Below are 21,157 nucleotides of genomic sequence, written 5' to 3'. Positions count from 1 at the left end.
GCCAGGGGTTTGAAAAGAGCTTCCTGGACTGTGGCAGGGAATCCTCAGAGGCACTGCTGGTCTAAGGACTGCTGAAAAGCTTGAAAAAAGCTCTTTTTTCTCTAGATTATCTGTGCTGACAGTGGGCAAAGCAGGAGACCCAGGGTGGCCACTCAGTGCCTTGGAAGCCACATCCCGTTTTTATCACTTTACTTCAATGGATAAGTGTTACATTTCACGGTTTTGTCCCCTCATCCCAGAGTTAGATCTTGGCTTTTTTTTTTCCGCCACTTGTGTGGAACTGAGACATGAAATATTATGTGTCTATTTTAATAATGATCCTACAATGTTTTTTTTTTTACCCTAAGGGATCCCTAGATGCTTTACAAATTAGATCTCAGACGCAGGAATCCCCAAAGTGCTGCTGCTTCCAGGATGAAATGTGGATGTTGTTTTTCTGAATTATGACGGAAAAAAAAATAAACTTTTTTTTTTTTTTTCTGCTCAATACGCTTTCCCCTTCCTTCTGGTGTATTGAGTGACTAGAGATGAAGGGGAGCCCAGATGACCTGTGTGTAGTGCTGGAATCCCACCAGCCCCAGGGCTTCAGAGAACTGAGACTCACACAACTCTTCTCTTTTCTCTGACTTCAGACTGCTCGAGTTTATATTTGAGGTAGAGGAATTGCCTTTTTATCCCAGCCATTTCTCACAAACACCCTTCATTCCCCAGCACAGGGAGTTTAGGTCCATTTTGATGTCTCATGGTGCTCCCAGGAGCTCTGGGGCTGTCAGAAGGGCCGTGACAATGGAAAAATGGCCCCTGCTCCTGTTGTGTCTTGGCACAGATGGACAAGTGAAGATGCCAGGAGTTTGGTGTTTGTAAGGCCATGTGTGATTTCACATGGCAGGGCAGGCGGCAGCCATGGTGGCACAGCTCTTGTAATGGTGTCATTTCACTGCTTTACCCCGGCGGGCACAGGCGGAAAACCTCACCTGCTCCTGCCCCAAGATGCTGCTGCTGGCGCACTGTGCGCATCATGCTTGATTAATAATATATGTCAGAAGGGCGTACGTCAGTGGAATTTATTTAAAACAAGGAGGATCTGACAGTCCGAATGCTTATCATGCTCTACCAGTCAAAGACAGGCCTGGCTTTGTTTAAAATCTGCTCCTCCGTGGTGGAGGGGCTGTCCCCGGGGTGAAAAGACCCCCGCAGTTGGTGTCACCCTCCATCCCTATGCCATGAGACAACCCTGGCTTGGCCTTTCCCTTACCTCCTACGAGAAGGGATAAACAAATGCTTCCTCACCTCCCTTGCAGGAGGGCTCTGAGGCTTACAGCACGGTGGCCAAGGGCTGGGAGGTCGGTGGTGTGGTCCCGGCAAAGGCAGAGGGGTCCCAGTGTGGGGACAGTGGCAGTAGGGACTACGTCAGGAGGAACGCAGCGCCCAGCGTCTGCTCTGCCCAGGTTTGATACGAGTATCCCAGACCCCATCCCTGCTCCAGGCATTTCTGTCTGGTTTGGCATTGCCGCTATGAGAAATTATCAAATATCACATAATGGATTGCTGGAAATAAGCACCTCCTGGCAGCCGGGGAGCGCCTACCGTCTGCTTCGGTTATGCGGCTTGCAGGGCAGGGACTTCTCTCCGTACACGGAAAACACTGTGCACATCTGTGCCGCTGCACAGATAATAATGAAACTGCGGGTCGGAGCTGGTCCCAGCTGTGGTGGGGGGCATGGGGCTGTGCCATGGGGTGATGGTGCTGTGGGGTGGCCATGCCATGCAGCACAGAGGGCTTGGGGCAAGCACATGGGGCAAATCTGGCAGGATGCTGAGCACCGTGGTCGGTGTTGAGCTCTGGCTGTCTCTTCTCTGCAGCCTCTCGGCTCCTGTGAGTGGGTGATCCCTGTGCTGGGGTTAGACGCATTGTCAGGGCAATCTGCGAGGCGTTCACACCTCAGCTGCACCATGCAGAAACCCTCTTGACGGCGAGCAGAAAGAGCGTCTGCCTTTGCCAAGGAAATTATTTGCTGAGCTGTACCGAGCCTCGCAAGGTCACCGCCTTCCCTGCTCGTGTTGGGCTGGGTGTTCTGCCTTCTGCTGCCTCTCGCTGACAGAAGACAGCAGACTTTTTCCAAGCTGTTTCTTCCTCGCTAACACAGTCTCTCCCAGTAGATGCTGGGGGATCGTGCCGTTTCCTTTCATGTTGTCACCTTTTGGGCGTATTTTTGCGTCCTGTCGCAGCAAGATGCAAACAGGAGCTTGGTGGCATCCGCGGGGATGGCAGAGGAAGACGTGTGGGTGGCAGGAGCGGGAGGTTGGGGAGTGTTTCTGCTCCGCCATCCGGTAACTGCCCGTGCTGGCGGCAGGGGACTGCTGTAATGTGCAAAGCTGGTTCCTGGCACACCCTGAAGATCAATAACCTACTTAGCTGAAAGTTTGCTGGTGCTCTGTTCCTCCCCTCATTTTCTCCCTTCCCTGATGAGAGTGCTGGATTCCTTTCCTGCACATGCTCTCATCTCCTTGAAGCTCTCCTGAGCCTTGTGCTCCGTTGCAGTCGGTTTGCTCAGGTTTTCCAGCTGGTTCTCATGCCACTTCCTTGCTAATTGTTGCTGCTGGGGCTGTGAGCTGGTTTCCTGAGCCGACACAGAGACGTGCAGTCAGACTGTTGTCCATGTCCTGCTTTCTCCCTTGTCCCGTCCCTGCCCAGGCCTGACTTTATGATTCCTCTTGGGTGACAGGCAGGAGGATGGGGCTGCACCATCACTGCCAACACCAAAACAAGATGCTCCAACCTGATGAGATCCCCTCACTGCACAGTCTCTTTCCAGCCAAGGATGCTCTACAACCTGATGTGGGACAGGGTCACCCGTGGTGGGGCAGGAGGTGTCTGTCTGCACCAGAGTCACAGTGCTGGTACCTGGCAGTGTCCCCCAGCTTCTCCCTTCACGTGCTTGGAGAAGTGCTGCTCCTGCCATACAGAGCAGAGGTGTGGAAGGGGACATCAGGTGACAGCAGCAGCTTTCCCTGCTTTCGGCCATCCCAGCCATCTCTCCTGGAGCCGCTCGCATCCAGAGCAGCTCCTGAACATCACTCTGCATCAAAGAGCTACCTGTTGGGCTCCTCTGGTTCTACAGGATCTGGCTTTTTACCAAGAGGAAGCTGCCAGCGCTCCTCCTGCTCCACAGCCCTGGATGCTTTTTCTCTTGGTCTTTTTTCCCCTTTTTGGCAGCCCGGGGATCTCGCTCTCCCTGTGCCTGGCTCCAGCGCATAGGAAAGGGTTACAGCTCTCCAGCACCAAACATTTCAGTTTGCTTTGTTTGGTGTGATGCATATTTCATATGCTCAGCTTCCCAGCTGGCAGAGGCCTGGAGACCCTGCGAGCTGTCGAGTATTGTCTCTCTCCTTCTTTGTTTGTTTGTTTGTTGGTTGTTAGATTTTTTTGGGTTGTCATTTTTGTTGGATTTTTTTTTTTTCCGTTTCCAAATTACTTGCATGCGTGAAAGCCAAACCCCAGTCCGTGACAGTAGGGGTCTATCAATAGATAAATGGTTTCACAGCTGTATCTAATGCCATGCTCTAGCCAGGGCTTTTATGGCGAGTAATTTGCTCGTGATGAGGCTGCGAAGGGAGCCATGCAGGATGGACGGGATGCAGGAGCTGGCAGCAGGAGGATGCTGCAGCCACGGGCTTTTCTCACCCTCAAAGGTTGTAATTATCTCGTTGTTTATCCATATGCAAGCTGTCGTCCTGGATGGGAACTGGTTCGGCTGCGGCCATCCCTCCCGAAAGCCACCAGCATCTTCTGGCCCCTCATGCCAGGCCCCCCTGGTGTCTCTACCATCTGCCAGCACTTGCTGGTGGTGCCAGCACCTCTGCGGATGTGGGGGCAGCTGCCTCCATAGAGTCACAGGGCAGTTTGTGTTGAAGGGACCTTCCCAGCTCCCCCAGTGCCACCCCTGCCATGAGGAGGGACATCTTCACCAGCTCAGGTTGCTCAGAGCCCCGTCCAGCCTGGCCTGGGATGTCTCCAGGGATGGTTCATCCACCACCTCTCTGGAAACCTGGGCCGGGCTCTCACCACCCTCAGGGGCAACAATTTCTTCCTCACCCCTTGTCCTATCACAACAGACCCTGCTGAAAAGTCTGTCCTCATCTTTCTTATGGGCCTCTTTTAAGTCTGGAAAGGCCACACTAAGGTCTCCCCGGAGCTTCTCTTCTGCAGCTGAACACCCCAACTCTCTCAGTCTGTCCTCCCAGCAGAGCTGGTCCAGCCTCCAATCATCCCTCTGATCATCTGTCACCCTTTGTTAAAGCTGGAGGTCTTGGCTGTTGATGTCCCTGTGGAGGGGACTGGGAATGGCTCCACCTCGCTCACGTTCACCCCAGATCTCTGGAGAACCGGTGCGAAGGTGCTTCATCACCACTGAGCTGCCAAGGTTGTCTTGGAGGCTTCATCTTTTCCTATCCCAACCAGACCTCAGCCTAAACCAGTTTGTTCTTTATCCTCAGTGCTCCTACACTTTAGAACATCTCCCAGTGGTGCAATTTTCCTTGGTCTTGTCCTGGCGGCATCCCATTCTCATGCACTGGTACATCCCACAAGTCTCTGGATGGTGATGCCCACCTCCAGCATCCCAGTTCCATCTCCTATCAGCAGCTTGCTTCCTATGTGCAAGACGTGCTGGATGGTGCTGAAGCCTCATAGGATGTTTTCACTGGGACAGAAAGTCACTGATTCAGGATCAGACTGTTACCTGGGGTGAAATTCAAGGTGAGCAATGGAGAGCTGAAGGCTGGCTGGCTACCAGAGGCACTCATTGAATGCTTCGGGCTTCATCACCTCCGCCCGGGTCTTCACCCACTTCACAGTTCTTACCCTCAGCCCTGTGATCTCTCACATCAGTAGCCACCTCCCAGGCAGGCAGCGTGGGGAATGTTTTGTACAAGGCAGCCTGGGTTAGATCTGGAACATTAATCCTCAGGTTTTCTGGCACAATCCACCTTTGGAAAACTCATGCTGTGTTTTTTCCCATTTTCCATTTGCTTCTGCTTCTTCCAAAAACTCCTTCCAAAGCCCTCGCAGCGTTGGACGCTGCAGTTGTGTATATTCCAGTTACAATTTCTGTTTCACCATGTTCCTCTCATCTCCTCAGTGTCTTGTTTTGTGTCCTGCCCAAGTAATACAAGTTTCTCTGTTTTGTTGCCCAGGCTGCTTTCATTACTTTGTAAACATTTTAGCTGCTCCTTATTGATCACATCCAGTTCCTCAGTCGGTCAGTAATTGCATTCTCATATGTATTTATGTCTCTTTCCTTCTTTCTGTCTGTCCTCTGATTTTTGGTTTTTATTTAATTTGTCGCCAGAGCTGTATTTTATTTCTTCACAGTACTAAAAGTGGAGGCAGAGATTGTTTGCGTCATGTCCCTGTGTTTCTCAGCAGAGAACTTTTCTTACCACAGGAACAGCCTTGATCCCAGAAGACTATTTCCTTGCACACTCAAACTGAATCCATCTCTCAAGAAGAATCCTCTTTCCCTGAGTGTTTCCTTTGAGTGGACTTTTGCCACAGCACCCTCAATGTCCTCTGTTAATCTCTTTATTATCATTTTGTGCTTTCATTGCCCCTTGTAGGAGGAGGAAGACTTGGGATACGTGTCCTTGGTCCCCTTCTCCAGGCTGGCAGTCTTGGTTCTCCTAACACAGGGACCTGGGGTGGGTGGATTCCTCTCTGTTCGTGGCTGGTTTTGGTCTTCAGCCCTTTTCTGTCTCCTTACCTGTACCAGGAGAGCCTGGGAGACGAAAGTATTTGAGTTTGGTGCTGTGAGGTGTGGGATGGAAGCGGGGTTTTCTCCCCACGCAGACTCTGGTGCTTGTTCCTGCTCAGTTTTTGCAACCTCACATCTGAGTCGTCCTGAGCTGGGGGTTCAGCCCATGTACTTAGAACCTGCCTCCTCCTGTGATCTTGGGGTCTCTTCCAACCAAAATGGTTCCATGATTCTATGATGTGCTGCTTGGGCTTCCATCAGGTCCTGGAGGCTGTTGCTGCTGTAGCACATCTTGGAGGTGTTTGCCAAAGAGCCCTGGATGTGGAGGGGGAGATGCAGAAGCAGAATCCAGAAGAAAAAGGGACAATCTGCCCCGGAGCATTTCCAGCCAGAGGGAGAAGACACTGGCTGCTGCAGCCTGTTTCAGCACAAGGAAGCAATTAGAGGTTCTCGGCAGCATGATCGTCTGCAGTTGCAGCACATCCCAGCCTCCCTGACCTCGGCTTTTAAGCAAGGCTTATGAAAAGCGAACCGAAGGTGGGCCACTAATTGAATCCTTGCCTGGTCCTCTTCCTGCCCCCGAGCGCAAAACTGGGGCGGGCGCTGCGAGGGCATGTCAGGAGCTTTGCTCTAATGAGGAGAGCCGAGGGAGTGGGAAGATGTGCTGACATCTCACCTCGTTTATTATCTTCTGAAGCCTGCAAACAAGAGGGATGAGAACAGCGGCGTGGAAGGCTGTTGATGTTTCTGGACTAGTGTGACATGTCTAATTTATGGTGTTAATATAGATCAAGAAGTTTTGATTCCATGGAGCAACTGTGGAGAGGATTGACCTTTCCCAAACTTAGGTTGTTTTCTGTGGTTCTTTTGGGATCATCTGGAGGTAATCAGCCTAGTGACTTCTAAAAATCAGTATTGCCTAAAAATATGTATGCTCGCTTTTGTTTGCAGTGGAGCAACATTTGCTGTAAGTAGAGGGTTGGCTTTTTTGAAAGTAAATTTCAGTGTTCCAGCTCCACTGTGCACCAGCCTTGCTTTTAAATTTATAGCCTTCCAAAATGAAAAGTAAATTGATTGTGTTATTCCCAGCCCTTTTATAAAAGTTAACATTGCAAAAACAGATGTGAAATGTGGCCTCATAGATTACAGTCTGGGCTTGGGGTTTTCTGATCAAGGTTTGGTCGTGGTTTTTTTTTTTTTTCCTTTCTCTGTGCTGTGTCCCTGAGGAGCAGAAATCTGCCTTTTTCTACCAGGAGGAAAATTGTTCTGTGCCTAAATTGCCTCCTGCTTGCCTTCTGCAGGATGCTGCAGGACACGGACCTCGGAGGAACGATAATGCTTTTACAGAAACACGCACTGTAGCAGGGAATTTTTAGTTATGAACATGCGTGAGAGTTCAGCTTGCCTGGGAATTGGGTGATGCTCTAGAAGCCTCGAACCTCTAGGACATCCATTCAAATACAGCGCAGAGAGACAGTGATTAAAAGGCACTGCCAAGCGGATTATTGGGCTCCAGGCTCCTTTTAGGGGGCAGGTGAACGTGTCCTCATCTCTCTTGTCACCCACCGCGCCAGGATGGGATGTAATGTGAGCCCTTGGGCGGGAAAAGCAGGGTCTGAGCTGTCAGATACCGTGCTGGGGAAAGGCTTTGCTGTATCGTAGTGCTCTCTGGGCCCCCTGAAATCTTGCAGGGGTCTGTGGGTGGTTCTGTGAGGGGCAGGGAGCGTGCAGCTCGACCCTGGGGTGCTTGGGGGGAGCTGGGATGGCTCTTTAGGCCTGGTTATGTTATTTTCCGTGGTCTGGTATGCTTAAAAAACAAACAAACAAAAACAACAGGAAAAAAGTAACTACTCTGCAAGAACTGCTAAAAGGGCTCCATCGCTTCCATAAACCTCACGCATATCAATTATTGCCTTCTATTAGTCACTTAAAAGGCTAGGTTGCTTAATTATTTTGATCACAGTAATCACTTATTTACAAGGTGAGGAAAAATGCCAAGCGCTTCCAAATGGAGCAGCGCAGGAGGAGGCAGGGCTGCAGAACCACCACCTTCCTCCCCCAAATGAAATGGGTTTGCTTTTACTTGGTTGTGTCAGTGATGGTGCCCAGCCCGGGATGCTGGGAGCTGCCTGTGGGGAAACTGGTTTTTCATGGAGCAAGGACAGCAGAGATCAGATTATTATTTTTAGGGGGAAGGAGGGGTCTGGTAGAAGTTAAATGTGTCCCTCTGAAACCGACTGTTTGCAACCTGAATGTGTTTGGCCTTTTTTCCTAAAAGCTTATCTGCCTTCCTCACAATCCTATAACAAGTTTATCACCTCCCCATACAAGCCTCGCCTTCCAGCTTTCACTCTGTGCCTTCCACATGTTTCTGCTTCAGAATCCACAGTCCCTCCTCTGCTTCCCAGCGAAAGACGCCGCTCCGCACCCACCTTTGTAAAAGCCCCTAATTCCATTAAAGTCCATTACAAGCTCCTCTCCCGCAGCTCCCGGAGGAGCGCGGGGCAGCAAATATCAGAGACCGCAAGAAAACAAATGGCCACTTTGAACAAATCCCAGGGCCGCTTGCCAAGAGGGGATTCCCAGCTCTTTACAAACCACGCTCGCTTCCTCCTAATAAAGAGGTAAAATGGAAGCAGGGAAAATATGCATTCTATAATCACCCAGATTTAGTCCTTCAAAGGATTTATTACAACCTTTTATTTTCAGGCGTGGAAAATGTAATCTTATCTAGTACGCCGGCTGGCCCAGCTCAACTCGCCGCATCGGTTTTACAGCAGAAAGCTATCAAACAGCAACCTTCGGGGCCACGCTGCGCCAGGGTGTTAAAGTTGCTCGAATGCATTAAAGCAGTTGAAATGTGCATTAAAATATGGCACTAGGAGCAGAGGATGTCTGTGCAATTAGCAATCCGAAGCTTTCAGCAGCTGCTTGCAACGTTGATCTGGTGTATCAACAACGGGTGCCACTGAGATTTGATGGAGAAAGGAAAAACACGGTAGCCACACTGCTGCTGCAAAAAACAAATGCTTTCCAAGTGGGTTAGCAGCCAGCAAGTGTGGTGTACATGGGATTTCAGCAGGGATCAGATGCAAGAGGTTGTAGGAGATAAATGCCTTGAACCTTGAATTTTAATTTATGCTGTTTGCAAGCAGCAGAAGCTGCTGGCGGTGGGGTGGTTTGTGTCCCCTCTGCTACGCTGGGGAGCAGTGCCAGTGACACTTCGAGTTCAGCAAGCAAAATCCTATTAAGATAACGTCACGGCCTTTCTGTTTTACTGTTTGCAAGCCAGCCATAACATCATTAAATTACACAACAGGGAGGTGCCTGCTGCCAAGGAGCTCTGCTCGAGATAAGATGTGGGTTGAGCCGCTGCCAAAATTGGAGCTGATATGACAAGAAATTTGGAGGCAGTTCAAGGCTGGGTTCGCACAAGACGTTGCAGTGTGCAGGTGAACGCTGTGCAGGATGGATCCCTGGGCAGCTGCGCTGCTCCGCACCGGGGCACGGCACGGGGTTGTGCTGGTGGGACATGGTGTGACACGGTGTGATATGGTGTGACACCTGTGCAGGGCTCCACGGGGCAGGCTGGGGCTGAAGGCGTTTGGAGTGGCCAAATTTACACCCATTCTTGTGTTCACTGCCAAAAAGCAGAAGACAAAATCTTGACAGGAGGTGGAGATGAAACTCAGGCAGCTGTTAGCGGGTTCTTGCTGTCCTTACTTACCCCACCAACCCCCACAACTTTTGGGGGAGTCAGAGAGCCTGACGGCTAAAGGGGTTGACTTCGGAGGCTCACACTAGTAATTAAGATGTCTGTAAGACACAGGCAGTTTCGATAGTCCGTTCTCTCTAGCGGGGATGGAGTGGATGGGATCCAGCAGGGTTTGCAGGGAAGTGAGTGGGTGGACTTGTCCCCGGGAGTTGTCACTGGCAGGGATGTAAGGGCTGCGTTACCCAATGGGCAAAACTGGAATTAGGAAGATGGAGGCACTGAGGTGCTCAGGGAAATTGCTTACTTTGTGATGCCACAGCTGGACCAGCAGGAAAAGGAGTGAGAAGAAGGGGCTGCAGTGTGTGAGACCTCACGGCAGCATCTGCACCAGCACTGAAACACCCTCACCGGTTCCTGTGCATTACTCACCGCATCCCTGCTGCGCTTGCCCGCACCAGCTTTGTGCCTCTTGCCCCTTTGCTGCTCCGGGTTTGGTACCGGGCTTCCCTGGACCCCGAGTTTCTCTGTGCTTGTGGATAGTCTGGTCTTCAGGCTCGTTCTTGCAGATCCCCAGCACCATCCTCACCTTGTCCTTGTTTAGCTAAACTCCTCTTATCAGCTTTAAGGATCTTTTTCTCCTGCACCACCTTCCGGGGAGAGGGGATGATGGTCGGGCAGGGTTCTGGGGGCTCAGCCCAGCCTGGGACACAGCAAGGGATTTAGGTGATTCTGTAGAAAAGCCTGGGTTGTATGTGCACAGAGCCCTGTGTCACCCCCACCCTCCAAGACAGGACATCAGGAAGAAATTACATCAAACAAAAATTGTACCTTAAAAGCAGCTTTCTAAGTATTTCCCATTAGAGAAGCTTTGTTTCCATCAAAGACTGTGCGGAGACACAAGTCTGCCCTGCTCAGGGATTCTGCCATTCCCGCTTTCCCTCACAGCCGCGTTTCTGGCATTGCTGACTTTTGGGGTCCCAGGTAGATCTCGGCCGTGTTGCAGCAGCTCGGGTACAAAGCGGCTCGGCCTTCCCGTTACTGGAATGTTCTCTGCGAAGGGATGGAGCGGTGTGTACAGGCACATCTCACAGCAACCTTCCATCCCCACCGTGGCTTTGCACATCTTCCCTGCAGAGGACTTGAGGTTAATGCTCTCCCACAAGCGGTGCCACATTCATGCCTCTCTAGTGCCTCATCTCTTAGCCAGCATCCTTATAATTATATATATATAATTACAGAGTCACGTACGTGCAGGGGAGATGAGATATTGTGCCACATCAGGCATGTCTGTGACCTTCCCGCGATTCCCCGGTTTCCATAACAGCAGGATATTTGTTTTGTTGCCATAGAAAACCTGCCCGTGCAGGTTTGCAGGATACCAACTTGTCACCACAACCGTCACCTTCCTGTGAGCCCGAGAGGAGCCGCGTGTCCCTGAGAACAAATCAGATGGTGTTTCCTGCCACCTCCTCGGGGAGAAAAAAAAATAAAGCGTTACGCTGACAGTTTTGGAAAGCAAAGGTTTCTGTCTGTCAACAGAGCAGACAGCAGCATGGCACAGTCACAGGGGCACATCGTCCCCTGCCTCGCGGTGGGCAGGAGGACAGTCCCATCCCTGAGGACACATCTAGGATGAGCGGTAGTGGTGCCTTCAACATCAGAGCAGGACCTGATCTCCTGGCTGGTGTTAAACAGGGGTCCACGTGTCCCTTCTCTGCAGAGGACAGAGCTTCACCCCTACCAGCCCGGTGACAGGTTCCCGCGAGTGCCAAGCGCAGCAGCTGGTGGCCGGTGTCCCCTGTGGCTGTTTCCACGGGTGAACTGCCTACTCACCCTGTCAGCTTGCAACCGTTGCTGCAAGATATAGGGGCCTGGAGGGCAGCAGCACACTGGGGACATACACGGGGATGAGGGGGTCTTTGGGGATGCAGCCTCTGTGACCAGCTTCATCCATCCGCCAAGAGCACTCAACGCAGGGAAGGGCCATCTGGCCAAAGAGAGATGGGAGATGGGCACCCTGAGCAGGTGGGTGCCCTGATGGGTGTACCTGGAGGTTGCAAAGGAAGCTCTGTGATGCCCCCCCAGCATCCCACTGCTTGGACTGTGCCAAGGCACCAGGGGCAGCGGGTGGGGATGGGGGTTTCCCGAATGATTTCCTGAGGCTGGTGGGTGCTAGGGTGGGAACGGGTGCAGAGAGCTCTTGTGAAGCTGGTCTGCATCAGGCCATCCTGGGCTCAGAAAAGACCATCCCTTTTCCAAGAATATCTACTGCATGATTGCGTGCAAGAGCTCTCCTCTGCTCTGCCAGTGGCTGGGAGGTGTCAGCCCACCAGGACTGAGGAGGGTGTTGGGCTCTTCTCCCAAGGAACAAGCAATAGGATGAGATGAAATGGCTTCACATTGTGGCAGGGGAGGTTGAGGTTGGATCTTGGGAACAATTTCTTCCCCAAAGGGCTGTCGGGCATTGGAACAGGCTGCCCAGGGCAGTGGTGGAGTCACCATCCCTGGTGGAGTTGAACAGACAGAGATGAGGTTCTCAGGGACATGGGGTAGTGCCAGGGTTGGGTTAATGGTTGGACTTGATGATCTTAAAGGTCTTTTTCAACCAAAACAATTCTATGACTGTGGTTCCAGGATGACAGTTCTTGTTTTCATGTAACGTGAATGGATAGTTTCAGGGCTTTCGGATATCAAAGGCACAGAGGTGAGCCCTTCCACCCAAGGAAGGAGGTGCTGCTGTGGGCAGGCGGGCAAAGGCTGGAGGACGCACACTTGGGTCCTGCTTGTCCCCACAGCCATGGTGCTGGGGACAGGTGGTGGAGACAATGTGGCTGCAGGGACAACCGCTCACATTCACCATGTCACTGCTTGTCCTAGGTGACCCCGGGTCTCGAGGGGCAGGAGGGGGAGCTGCTGGTGAAGGGACCCTCAGTCTTCCGTGAGTACTGGAACCGCCCCAGAGAAACCGCAGACGCCTTCACGCCTGATGGCTGGTTCAAAACAGGTACCACAGGGGAAAGGGGAAAGGGGAGCTGCTGTGGCTGAGACAGCAAGTTCTCAGAGGAGAACTCTTAAGTCTAATCCTGCCTACCATATGGGACAATGAATTGAAGGGGATACCAGGCTGAAGACGGTTCCTGAATGGAATAGATATGACAGGGCATGAATGTCCATGACATGGACCTGCTGGAGGGGGGCCAGAGGAGCCACAGAAACGATCGGAGGCTGGACCAGCTCTGCTGTGGGACAGGCTGAGAGAGCTGGGGTGTTCAGCTGGAGAAGAGAAGCTCCAGTGAGGCCCTATTGTGGCCTTTCCAGACTTAAAAGGGGCCCATAAGAAAGATGGGGACAGACTTTTTAGCAGGGGCTGTTGTGATAGTGCAAGGGGTGATGGTTTTAAACTAAAGGAGGGAGATTCAGGCTGGACATGAGGAAGGAATTGTTGCCCCTGATGGTGGTGAGAGCCTGGCCCAGGTTCCCAGAGAGGTGGTGGATGAGCCATCCCTGGAGACATCCCAGGCCAGGCTGGACGGGGCTCTGAGCAACCTGAGCTGGTGAAGATGTCCCTGCTCATGGCAGGGGGGGAACTGGGGAAGCTGGGAAGGTCCCTTCAACACAAACATCCTGTGATTCTGTGATTCTGTTTTCCATTCCCCTCTTTTACTGTGTGTCAGCAGCACCATTGAGTCTGCAGTCAGGCTGGATTTCTGATACCTTCTGTGTAATCTTATTTGCAGTTGTTGAAGAAGCTGTGATTTATTATTATTGTTATCCCGAAGCAGACGTGGCACTGCCCTGCCAGCAGTGTCACCACGGGTCCCCATCCCGGGTGGGTACCGCAGGCTGGGACTCGAGCATCATCAAGCGATGTGCGGGGTGCAGGGCAATCAGCTTTAAAAATTTTTTTTCGTCAACACTCCTGATGAATATTTCAGATGCAAAGGAATAGCATGCATTAATTATTGCAAAGAGATGTCTTTAGGAGAAAATGATTTTGAAATTCAGTTTAATTTCATTGTAATGCGCTGCAAACAGGAAGGGAGTATGTGTGTTTAATTGGCTCTCGGGGGTAAGGCCGGGAAGATGGCATGCCTTTGTCACAGGCCATTAGTGATACAGACTGCATAATGAGAGACTACAATCAGCTCACAGCTGCCGGCTCCTACGGGGAGAGAATGATATTAAATAGAAATCAGTATAAATTAAACTTAACCCTTTCGCTAGCTGAGCAAAGCTCAGAGCTGGAAATAAAGGGGGGGAGCGGAGGCAGGCGTGGGGGCCTCAGGCTGGGTTGGGGGATGCCTGGCTGACCCCCCCAGTAGCAGAAACCCGGGCAGGCTGTGTCCGCGATGTCCCCGAGCTGCTGAGGGAGGACAGAGAGCTTTTAACCACGTTCCCTCACTCTGCCTTTCTTTCCTTTCGTTCCGCTCCTGACCGCTCGCTCCGTCTCTCGCGGATGTCAGGTTGATGGGGCTGTGTTTCTATGTTTTTCCCAAGCCTCATTTAGCCAGCAGTGCCGTGAGCGAACTCTGTCACCCCTCACTCACCCTGCGTGTCCCCACCGCGGTGACAGCCTTTGGAGATCACTCAGAGACAACAAATGTCCCTGTGATGATCAAAAACCACTTCAGGGAGCTGGGGAGGCTGTGTCCCATCACAGCAACTGGGATCTGGAGGGTGAATTGCCGCCTCTGAGCAGGGGTGGGTAACTTTGGAGTGGAAACAACACTGGCAGAATCCAAAAAAGGCAAATCCTGGATGCTGTCGGGTGATAATCTGTGATATCAGCCCCTTGCAGGTTGTGCAGGTCAGTGCTTAAAGGTGAGGCCGTGTATGTATGGTGCTCCCAAAACCCTGGCAACAGTGTTTCTGCCTCTGTGCTAAGGTTCCTCTCCCTGCCGGACTCTCATGTGTCCCCACCAAGTGACCTAAGGTCACCTAAAACCGTGACGGTGTGATTGCAGGCGGTGGCCAGGTCCCCGCATCCCCCAGGGACACGGGGAATGTGCACCAGCTGCAGCAGGGATGGGGTTTGGAGAGTGCGAATGTGGAGACAGTGAAAGTACCTCCTCAGCTCTCATAGTTAATGGCAATTCAGCGAATGAAAAATAATTACTGCAAGGGGCACCCCGGTGTGTTGCTGGCGCTGCTCCTCGTCGGGATGTGTCCCTGGCAGGTGACTGCTCGGGGGTGACAGGACACACGGGGAGGGGTGTCCCGTGGTTGGCACTCACTGAGCTGTGCAATCCAAAGCTCACCGAGGATTCTTTAGTTTTTAAGTCTTTTCTGACTGCGTGTGATTTATTTTCCCAGTACCTTCCTCAGGCCAGTTCTTTTTCTGGTTGCTGTTCCTGTAAATTGAGTTATCATGGGGTTTTTTTCAGAGAGTGTAGGAACCAAAAAAAAAAAAGAGGCAACACTTATATGGCAGTAGTCATTTTCCTTTCAGACTGACAACCCCTTTATTAAAATCTCCTTTTCTCCCGTGAAACTATCTTCCCCAAGAAAACAACCTCATGTTGAGCATTGGGGAATGGTCATTACCTCCATGATAAGAGGAAAAAATAGTGATGCAGCCTCTGGCCACCCACACCGTCTCACAGCGCAGTCCTGCAGCTCCCTGCTCACTTTCTGCGGAAATCTTATAAAAAACAGGCGCTTAGTGCAACAACTGCAAACCCGTGTTTTCTCCCCCAGGACGAGAGGCAGGCGCTGTGTGTATTGTGCAGAAATCCCTCGGCAAACGTACCCGGTTTGTACCTTCAGTTAGAGAAGGAACAAGTACGAGCATATGTGTTATAGGAAAAAATAAGCAGACAAAAAGGCACAATGCTGTGGTGACTTTTTGATGGATTCAAGCTCGTGTCTCTTTTGTGAAGCGTCTGAACTCATGGTGTTGTGTAAGTGATTTACTGTTGCTCCCGTCCTCTTTATTCCCTCCGATTTGCACCATTGTCTGCTGATTTCTCCGTCTCTCTCATTTCCATCTGAGTGAATTTGATTATTTTTATTGTATTAACGCTGTTGACAGAGCTGCTTAGATCAAAGTTCCCTCCAGGCCTTTCCAGGGACACTGCTGGGTATCCACCTGCTGTCACACATCCAAGTGGCACCGAGCCCTGGGAGGCCGAGACAACCCCAAAGGAAAAGCGCCCGCAGCCGCCTGTCCCCTGCTGTACCTCCCCAGCTGTCCTGAGCCCCGCAAGGGGACAGGCAACCCCCGAGCACACTCACGTGCTGCTGAGCAGGAAGGAGGGAAGGAAAACAATAAGGAAGGAAGAAATTTTTGGCGCTGAGGGTAGTGAGAGCCTGGCCCAGGTTGGCCAGAGAGGTGGTGGATGAACCATCCCTGGAGACATCCCAGGCCAGGCTGGACGGGGCTCTGAGCAACCTGCACTGGTAAAGATTGACTCACGAAGGGGGGTTGGATTTGACCTTGAAAGGTCCCTTCCAACCGAAACTATTCTATGATTCCCTGAACAATCACCAAGTAAACCCCGGGAGCTGGAGGAAGCAGCAGACAAACACCAGCTTCTCCGGCCATCCTGCTCCCTGAGCTGTATTCATGCATCCCAGGCATGCGATGCTGGTGTCACTCAGGCTCTGCCACTGTCGCGTTGCATTATCTCTGCCCAGGAGGCAGCAACCGAGCAGCTTTGGAGGCATGAGGGAGGGGACAGAGAGTTTGGGAGGGTGATGGAGCTGCACGTGGGGCTGGGTCGGGGGTTTCTCTGGGGGAATGTGGCGATTCAGTGGTGTGCATGGGGCAGGGATACGATCAGAAAGCAGACTTCTCCCTGAGGGAAGGCCAGCTTCCATTCACATTTGCCCATACATCCAGAAAATTAGAATCTGGTGTATTCAGGGAGATTTATTTTCAATTACAGGTTAAGGCTGAGACATGAAATAGCACTGGGTTTGAAAGTAGTGCATAAATCCTGCAACAAATCCATGTATCTCAGCTCCATATAATAAGATTTTATTGATTGCTATATTGTATCTGTCAGAATAAAACTCTCTTAATGCACACATCAGGATGGAGAAGATAGAAAGCTTGTTGGTAGTAGAATCTGATTCAAGAATCAATGCACTTTGATTAATATGTCGTTAAGAAAGTAAGAGTTATTTAACTTGTTTGATGCACATTTCAAAATGATGACTCATATCTTTTATTTCCTTAAGCTGCATTTTAAAAAACAGCCCTGTAGCTTTTTTTGCACAATGCTAAGTCCTGTTTTATCACTGACTTTTTGTTAGATCCTTTTAGTCAGGTCACAACCCCCCCACACTCCCAGTAACAATAATTCCTGTGGCCCAAAAGACTTCCTATATGCTGTTGTTGAAGGCTTTAAAAGGAGAACGGAGTGGACCTTCTATCTCTTGATGTTCTGCAATGAAAGAGGGAGATCCAGGGGAAGAGAAAAAAAAAAATTAAATGGAATAAGACATCATGAGGAGAAATGAGAAGCAGCTGTCAGTTCTGGCAGGCTGTGGGATGCTGCCGGGCTCGGGCAGAGCATCCGTCTGTGGTTGCTGAACGTGCCGCTCTCTCAGCTCAGGCTTTTCTACGGTGATTTATGAACTCGGGCACCAAGGACAAGCCGTGGCTTAGCTGGGAGCACCCTGGGCTGCTCCAAAACGGGACCAGCTCTTGCTGCAGCTGTGAATGCCCAGTCAGGGGAAGAAATGTTTGTAGGAAGTGTCTGGGCCAGGTCATCCTCGGCCAGACACAGCCCATTCCTGCTCTGGGGATGGTCCCCAGGGAGAAGGGGCAGGAGAAGTGGCAAGTGACATGCAGCCCAACCCTCCCTGGCACTTGTTTGTCCCCCAGAGACAAGCAGGTGTTTCCCTGCCAGGGGAATTGCTTACATCCGTGGCTGTAGCACCGACACCTGAAACAGAAAGTACTTTAGTCTGATCAAGGCAGATTATAAATAGAAATGCATCTCATTAGCATCCTAATCTGCAGGTTTTCTGTTTGTTTGCAGTGTCTTTCCTAGTCACACATCCAGTTAATGCAAATTCTTTTTTTAAAAGAAATTATTCCTTCATTATAATGTGTTGCAGATGATGTGACTTAGGGTTTGGTGAGCCCACAGGGTGAAGCGTTGGCTCCCTCCAGGTCTGGGCTGAGGAGCTGCTTTTTGAGTCTCTCCTAGTTTAAGCTCATGGGTTGGGCAGGATGGCAGCACTCACCCACGTTCCTGTAAATTACATGGAGAGAGGCCAAAAAAAATGCCAAGCATGCTCCAAACACTTCTCCATGTGCTGCTTTAGGAAGGATTTGATTTTCCTCTGGATCTTATGGGCCAGGACAGTGGCTGTGGCACAACTGCACAGCCTCTCTGGTGACACCAGCCCAGCCCTGTGCTGGGCTTGCGTTTCCACCCAGCACTCAATTAAGAGATGTTTCTAGAAGTAAAAATGTGAAGATGGTGTGGTGCTTAGTGTATCAGCCGTGTGTAAAGATTCCTTTATAATCTCAAAATGTTCCTTATACACACATGCTTCTAACATGGTGGAGTGAGAATTCACTTTTTCTGCATCCTGCCTCAGTGTTTATTCTTTCTCCTTGAACAATAAGGGGATAATACCAGGTTTGTCCCAGGCCTGGAAGTCTTAGGGTCATCAGAACACAGCAAAATAAAACCCATGTATTTCCTTAACTGCTCATGAGACGGATGTTTTCAACAGTTCGGCATGACTTGGGATTTTGGTAGCTGTAAATGAGCGCAGCTTTTGGCACAGAATTTGCCTCTTTACAAAGCTCTGCTCTAGTATCAAACACCTTGGATGCCAACCCTTCACTTGTTTGAGAACCTCTGCTACGCAGAGTCCAGTTTTCAGAGGTGCAGAGCGATCGCAGCCCAGCTGCGGGTCGGTGGGAACAGCAGTTGCCCACATCTCCAAAATCCAGGCCGTTCCCTCTCGGTCTATATTTGCTTTGACTGTTGAGGCCGTTTTTCTGGCAACGCTGCTCCTGCAGCCTGGAGGGACAGGGGCTCCGACCGCTCCAACTGACTCTTCCCTTTTGATCCCAGGGGTTCATGCAGGGAGTCCCGTCCGCAGCTCCAGCTGGGTTGTGTTGTAGAGACATCAAGCCGAGCTCTGCAGGACTCTCAGAAAATCTAGCAGGAGAATCACAAGCTGGCAAGTTAAGAGAAGAGCAGTGCTGAGCTCAGGATGTGGTGAAGAAATGGGCTGGACAATCATGTTTCTCGAGCTTGGCAGAGCCTGTTGGCTCATTGGCAAGACTTGCGTTTAAGTGTCTCTTTACTGCTATGTAAGTAGCATGTTCCTTCCAGTGCAAAATTAAAAACGTGATAGGGCAAGGTCAGTGTCAAATGAGCTGAGTGAGACCTCTGAACAGTCGGGCAGAGGACAGGGCCGTGGTCCCAGTGCAGCCACTGTCAGAGCATGTGTGGGCTTGAGAGTGGCTGGGTTGGGGCCCCAGGGATTGTCACTGCTCCATGCTAAAGGTTCGGGCGCTGTGAAGCTGAGTTTTTGGTGTGTCTTTACTGTCACTGATTGTCCTGTGGCCACCGGACATTGGGAAGCCCCTTCAGCAGGAGAGAGAAATGCAGCAGCGACTGGGGGGTGGATTTACTGTGCCCCAGCAGAGACCATCAGGGTAAGAAAGGTAACGATTGAATGTTGAAGTGATCACCCCAAATCCAAACAGCATTCGGCTTTTCAGATGCCAGACTGGCAACTCGCTGCTCCAAACAAGAGCTGTGATCTGTGTACAGATGGTTTGTGCTTTGCTCCTGTTCCTTGCCAAGACCAGCGGCTGTTGCTCAGCCTCATCCTGTTCAAACCACCAAGCCCAGCCCTTGGGATGGAGATTTCACTCCAGCAACAATCTGACAGGAGCTAAACCTGCTGGTTTGCTCTCTCAGAGCTCTTGTAGGAGCTTCACCTTGCAGAGGCCGGGGGCAGCTGGAACAGAGAGCTGGAGCTGCTCGGGGGAATGATGAAGCCATTATGCTGTGGGTTTTGAATTTGATGGTCCTGTGGGTCCATTTCCCAGCTGCTGTGCACCCTCATAATGTCCTGGTGGGCTTTTTGCCTTGTATCTCTTACTGGGAGCTTCCCCTGAAGCAGCACAGAGTGGGAATGGGGCTTCACTGACCATGAGGATGACTGTTCCACAAGCTTGGGTGGTGATAGTGAGTATCTTCGGTCCTGACACTTGCCTGTTGCCAGAGATGCCCAGCTCAAGAGGAAATCTGTTGAAAAATAGACCTTCCTTGCACCTTTGGCCACCTGTCATTTTTCTGCCTTATTTTGTGTCCTCAGCTTTCCCTTGCTCCTCGTTTGCTGGGTTTCCCGTTGCTCGAGGCACTCTGCTGGTGCCCACACAATCTGTTTCACTTGCTGAACAGTTTTTGGCATTTGATTTACATAACCCAGCGCAGCCCTAAGTGGAGCAGGCTCGGGGGATTGCACAAATTGATTATGGCTCATAGGACAAGCTGGGGAACCGGTGGCCTGATTTCCATCCTTCCTCAGCCCTGGAAAGTGAGGGGTCCCTTTTAGGAGGGGTGATCCAAGACTGGGCGCCGTTAAGTGTTGAAGCTTTTGTTGGGTGTTTTGTTGGGCTGGTGGCGGTGTTTGGAGAAGAGCAGAACACTTCTGGCTTTGGGAGGCTCTGGCACGCACCCTGCGCTGGGACAGAGCTGCCGAGATGCGATCGCTCCAGGTTCTTTGCTTCCAACAATTCTCATCCCTCTAGGTTTCACTCAAGACAATTGAGAACATATTCACTTACGACTAATGGCATTATGCTGTAAGCAAAAGTATAGGCTTCTGTATATTTAAGCAAACAATTTCAGGCAGATAACTTTCCCCAGATCCCACCACTGCCTCTCTTAGTCAACAGCCTCGCATCGTTATCTCTGCGTTATTTAATAATTCGTCTCGCCAGAGACCGGGACAAGTCATGGCTTGGAAAACAAGAGGTAGTGCTCTCTTTAGCTAAGGTGTAACTGATCCCTCAGCTGTTCTGCAGAGGGCAGAACCCAAAGCAGAGTGGTTTAGTCTCAGATTTTTATTATTGCAATTATTATTTTTAGCCATGCACGCATGTGCTCTTCCAAGTTTTGGCAGCTGAGTGGCAGCCGCGTTCAGCTGGGCTGCCACACCTTGGAGCATTTACTTATTTATTAGTCTTTGCATTTGCTTTTTCATCTTGTTGTCTGCAGGGATTTCTATAAATATTTAAATGCTAATGTGAAAAAACAAACAGACAACGTTTTTCATTTTACTTACCCATTTTCTTTTCTGGCTTGTCCTCTGGGCAAACCCATCTGCAGTAATTCTGGCTGTACATAGGGGGGCTCCCTCTTCCCAGCCTCCTTGTTTCACCCCGGAGTTCCTGCTGAAGATGGGTGACCCTACCAAGTCTTGTAGAAACCTTCAAAGCTTTATGTGAGCTTTATCTGCTCTCTCCCATGAGCAGAGCGTGGCATCCTTGGGGCAGGGTGTGCAGTCTGGGGGGTTCAGCTGCTGCTTGTCCTTCAGGTCTGGGATGTGCTGAGGGGTTTGGGGTTCCTGGTCGTGCTGAGCTATGTGGGCAGAGTGAACCCTGAAATGAGGGGCGGCAGCTCTGCCAAGGGCAGGAGGGAGCCAGGATGCTGCCAGAATCCACTGAGCTCCGATTTTCTGTTAATCTACTTGGTGTTGTCCT

The 21,157-nt window shown here is 51.0% G+C and overlaps 1 protein-coding gene across 8 annotated transcripts in view; it reads left to right on the top strand.

Annotated features, from left to right (window-relative positions):
* Positions 1-21,157, top strand: part of ACSF3 (acyl-CoA synthetase family member 3) — a 60,305-nt gene that overhangs the window by 21,923 nt on the left and 17,225 nt on the right. For 7 of the 8 annotated variants that reach the window (XM_065848499.2, XM_071814547.1, XM_065848497.2 and 4 more), the window contains exon 8: positions 12,346-12,472. In XM_065848499.2, the coding sequence (XP_065704571.1) occupies positions 12,346-12,472 (127 nt within the window). Of the gene's footprint in view, positions 1-6,014; positions 7,609-12,345; positions 12,473-21,157 lie in introns of those variants that run through there. The other variant, XM_071814550.1, reaches the window with a different exon arrangement.

Source organism: Patagioenas fasciata, chromosome 13 (genome assembly GCF_037038585.1).
Source record: "Patagioenas fasciata isolate bPatFas1 chromosome 13, bPatFas1.hap1, whole genome shotgun sequence".
In the NCBI taxonomy this organism is placed as follows: Eukaryota; Metazoa; Chordata; class Aves; order Columbiformes; family Columbidae; genus Patagioenas; species Patagioenas fasciata.
Note: the sequence above shows the minus strand (reverse complement) of the source record. Positions and strands in the feature narration are given on the sequence as shown.